Consider the following 3,492-nt stretch of genomic DNA (forward strand, 5'->3'; position numbering starts at 1 on the left):
TTGAAGTAGATGATCTACCAATTCCCTCTAGATACTTCGATTGAGCATCATCCCCCTCCAGTTCTGGCAAATGCCTTCATCTAGAGAAACCAAGTGACAAACTCCAATATCTTGTCCAGAAACCAGGGGGGAAGACAGAAAAATGGTCAGGAATGGCAGTCCTCAGGCGTGCAGCTAGCAATGTTTACAACCTGTCCAGAGGGGCAGTCTCTGTATGGGAATGACAAACTAATAGGGCACAGACCTCCCGCCACATTAGCAGACACTGCTGAAGACAAATTATCATTATTCCATGATTAGAGGACACTACTGAAAACAAATTATCATGCCTATGATTAGAAGACCCTTGATAAAGAAATACACTCTAGAATTAGAAAGGTAATAGCCTTATAATCAATACAAAATTTGTACAGCGTGTACAGGAGAGGTAACACAATCATTACCTGCACAATGTCAAAACATCTTGCCCTACTTTGTCTCTTTGTCATCAGAAGACAAGAGAAAGCATTCCCTACAGACACTTCAGTAAGCCCAGTGCTCTGCAGTGCATTAAAATATTTTTTTCTATGGTAGCAGCAAAGGGCTGTGTCCATCAGTCCAGCATACCAACATTAAAAGACCCTAAGGTGAGAAGACAAACAAACCATGTTTGGGGAATTCAAAACATCTCTGCTGTAAACTCTTTAGGTCAGAATCTCAAATGATAAAAACAGACAGTGTCTAAGGCAATTGTTGCGCAAGACAAGACAGAACACTGCGACATTTAAGCTTGCCATCTTTTGGTTTTCAAAACAGAATTTCAGAGTCTCTAATGAGCAATCAAAAAATGTACATGACTTTTCAAAAACTAAGTGTTGGTTGCCCGGGTGTAAATTTGCTGGTTTGAGTGAGCAGACACCAGTCTGATTGTACCACGAGCCATCAACTCCCTGATAGCCTTGCGAGCAAGAGATCCATTTATCTGTCCATACAAGCAATTCCAATCTCAGGACAAAAACTTTCGCATTCCGCATGCGAATGATGAATATGATATCAGAATTGATGTGCTGTTAAGATAAGGGCTCACCCGAAGACGATCTGAAAGAATTGAAGGCGTGATGAGCTTGTACTTCGGAACCTCAGACATCAACTTATCATAGGTGCCCTGGTCGAACAGGACCATGTTGTTGACCTTCTCCTTTTGCTTACCCTTGCTCCATTTCTGAAGTAAAAAGGCGTTTGGGCTCAGCCAAATAAGGCACTGACAAAACCGAAGGCAGAAAAGAACACAGAACCTGCAGATGCAACCCCAAGTGCACAGCTATGCCGGAGAGGCAGACCGAACCATCGACGGACAAACCCTAAAGCCAGACGGAATGATCGAAAGACATGCAAGTGGAAACCTACGAGGGGATCTAGGAGACGCAGGTGCGGGCGGAACACCTGGTGCACATGAGGGAAACCTGGATGCAGCCCTCACCAGAGCAAAGCCTCAGAAACCCTATACTCAGACAAAACAAAACAAAAAAAACCTAAAAGACCAGGAGAGCATAAAGCTCTGACCTTCTTCTTCTGCTTGCCGCCGCCTCCGCTGCTCTTGGCAGGCTTCGCGGGAGCTGAGGAGGCCTTCTCTTTCTTGGGAGCCTGTGGCACAGCAAGATGAGCAGAGATGTACAAAAAAACAATGGGAAAAGACAGGGCGATGGGCAGAACACACATACCATGGTTCGACTTGGAGCAGCGTTATGAGCCGAAGAGAAGGGGAAGACAAGAGTTACATTAACCTTGGAGAGCTGGAACTTAGTATCGTTTCTTTATCAAACCCTAGTCGGATTAATCACATTCAAAACCCTTGTTAATAAATATAAATATAATATATATATTATTATTATTATTGCCACCAAAATGTTTTTTTCATTTCCATTAAATATATTCTGTGAGATTTTCAATGATTGTGAATGCAGATGTAATTTGTTTTCTTACCTTAACGAGTTTAGGTCAGATTCCATATTTGGTCACACCCAGTTTTTGTATGGTGACCTAGTAATTTGTGTAAACTATAGGTTAGATCTCGTTCTATTTTTATGACCTGACAGGCCCAATTCTTTGTTGTGTTTTAGGGCGCCATCAGTAATAGTGGCCGGACCATTTTTAAGTTTGGTGGGTCTAGTGTAAAAATTAGACATTTATATATAAGTCATTTTTTTAAGATAAGACGCAATCATTCCCTTGCAATAGTTTACTTGTGAGCTCCCTTTCTTCCCTCTTGCTTGCTTGCATGCTATTGGATTTTTACATACTAAATGAATGCTTGTTTGATTATTAATCACATTCAAAACCCTTGTCATTATCAATTATTGTAAACGAGGATGTAATTTGTTTTTTATACCTTTGTGAGTTTGGGTCAAATTCCATAGCTAACCACACGTTCCCCATTTACATTTTTTCACACGTTTGGAAGGAGAACTTGAGAGGCCCAGTTTTTGTATGGTGACCTAGTATGTATCGTAATTTGTGTAAACTATAGGTTAAGCCTCATTTTATTTTTGGGACCTGACTGGCCCAATTCTCTGTTCTGTTTTATAGTACCGTCAGTAATAGAGGCCAAACCATTTTTAAGTTTGGAGGGTCCAGTGTGAAAATTAGTCATTTATATATGTCATTTTTTCATAAGAAGCAATGGACAATCATTCCCTTGCAATAGTTTACTTGTAAGCTCCCCTTCTTCTCTCTTCTTGCTTGCTTGCATGCTATTGGATTCTGACATTCTAGATGAATGCTTGTTTGAATAGGTTTGATTGTAGGTTTTCCTCTTTGATTAGCTTCTTCTTACACTGCCTTTTGAAAGAGAGAACCATCATGAAGGACCATCTCTTGTTTGAATAGGTTTGATTGTAGGTTTTCCTCTTCGATTAGCTTCTTCTTACATTGCCTTTTGTAAGAGAGAACCATCATCAACAAGGACCATCTCTTGTAGCCTCCAACTAGGCATAGAAAGCCAAAGAGAAGATTACATAAACCTTTTAAAGCTGAAGTCAAAGATTACATAAACCTTGTAAAGCTAGAATGTAGTATCTTGTCATATCCAATTATTATCAAACCCAAGTTAATGTTAACTTATCAATCACATTTAAAACCCTTGTTATCAATGATTGTGAATGTAATTTGTTTTTTATAGCTTAGTGAGTTTGGGTCACCACACATTCCCCATTTATGTTTTTTTGCACACTTGGAAGGAGAACTTGAGAGGCCCAATTTTTGTATGCTGACCTAATATGTGTCATAATTTGTGTAAATATGGGTTAGGTCTTGTTCTTTTTTGACACCTGATTGGCTCAGTCTCAGTTCTATTTTAGGATATCATCAGTAATAAAAACCAAAGCATTTTTTAGTTTGGTGGGCAAAGTGTGAAAATTAGCCATTTATATATAAGCCATTTTTTTATAAGAAGCAATGGACAATCATTCTCTTGCAATAGTTTACTTGTGAGCTCCCCTTCTTTCCTCTTCTTGC

The 3,492-nt window shown here is 39.5% G+C and overlaps 1 protein-coding gene across 1 annotated transcript; it reads right to left on the reverse strand.

Moving 5' to 3' along the window:
* Nucleotides 1-648: 648 nt before the first annotated feature.
* On the reverse strand, nucleotides 649-1,819 carry LOC147610848 (small ribosomal subunit protein eS25y-like). Its single transcript, XM_086785473.1, has 4 exons — nucleotides 1,701-1,819; nucleotides 1,543-1,623; nucleotides 1,067-1,201; nucleotides 649-961 (listed from the first exon to the last, which is right to left on the reverse strand). Exons 1-4 carry the CDS (start codon nucleotides 1,701-1,703, stop codon nucleotides 848-850), a joined length of 333 nt encoding a protein of 110 aa, XP_086641599.1. The 5' UTR covers nucleotides 1,704-1,819; the 3' UTR covers nucleotides 649-847.
* Nucleotides 1,820-3,492: the final 1,673 nt, after the last annotated feature.

Source organism: Cibotium barometz, chromosome 48 (genome assembly GCF_041138505.1).
Source record: "Cibotium barometz isolate CiBa-2024 chromosome 48, ASM4113850v1, whole genome shotgun sequence".
Classification (NCBI taxonomy): Eukaryota; Viridiplantae; Streptophyta; class Polypodiopsida; order Cyatheales; family Cibotiaceae; genus Cibotium; species Cibotium barometz.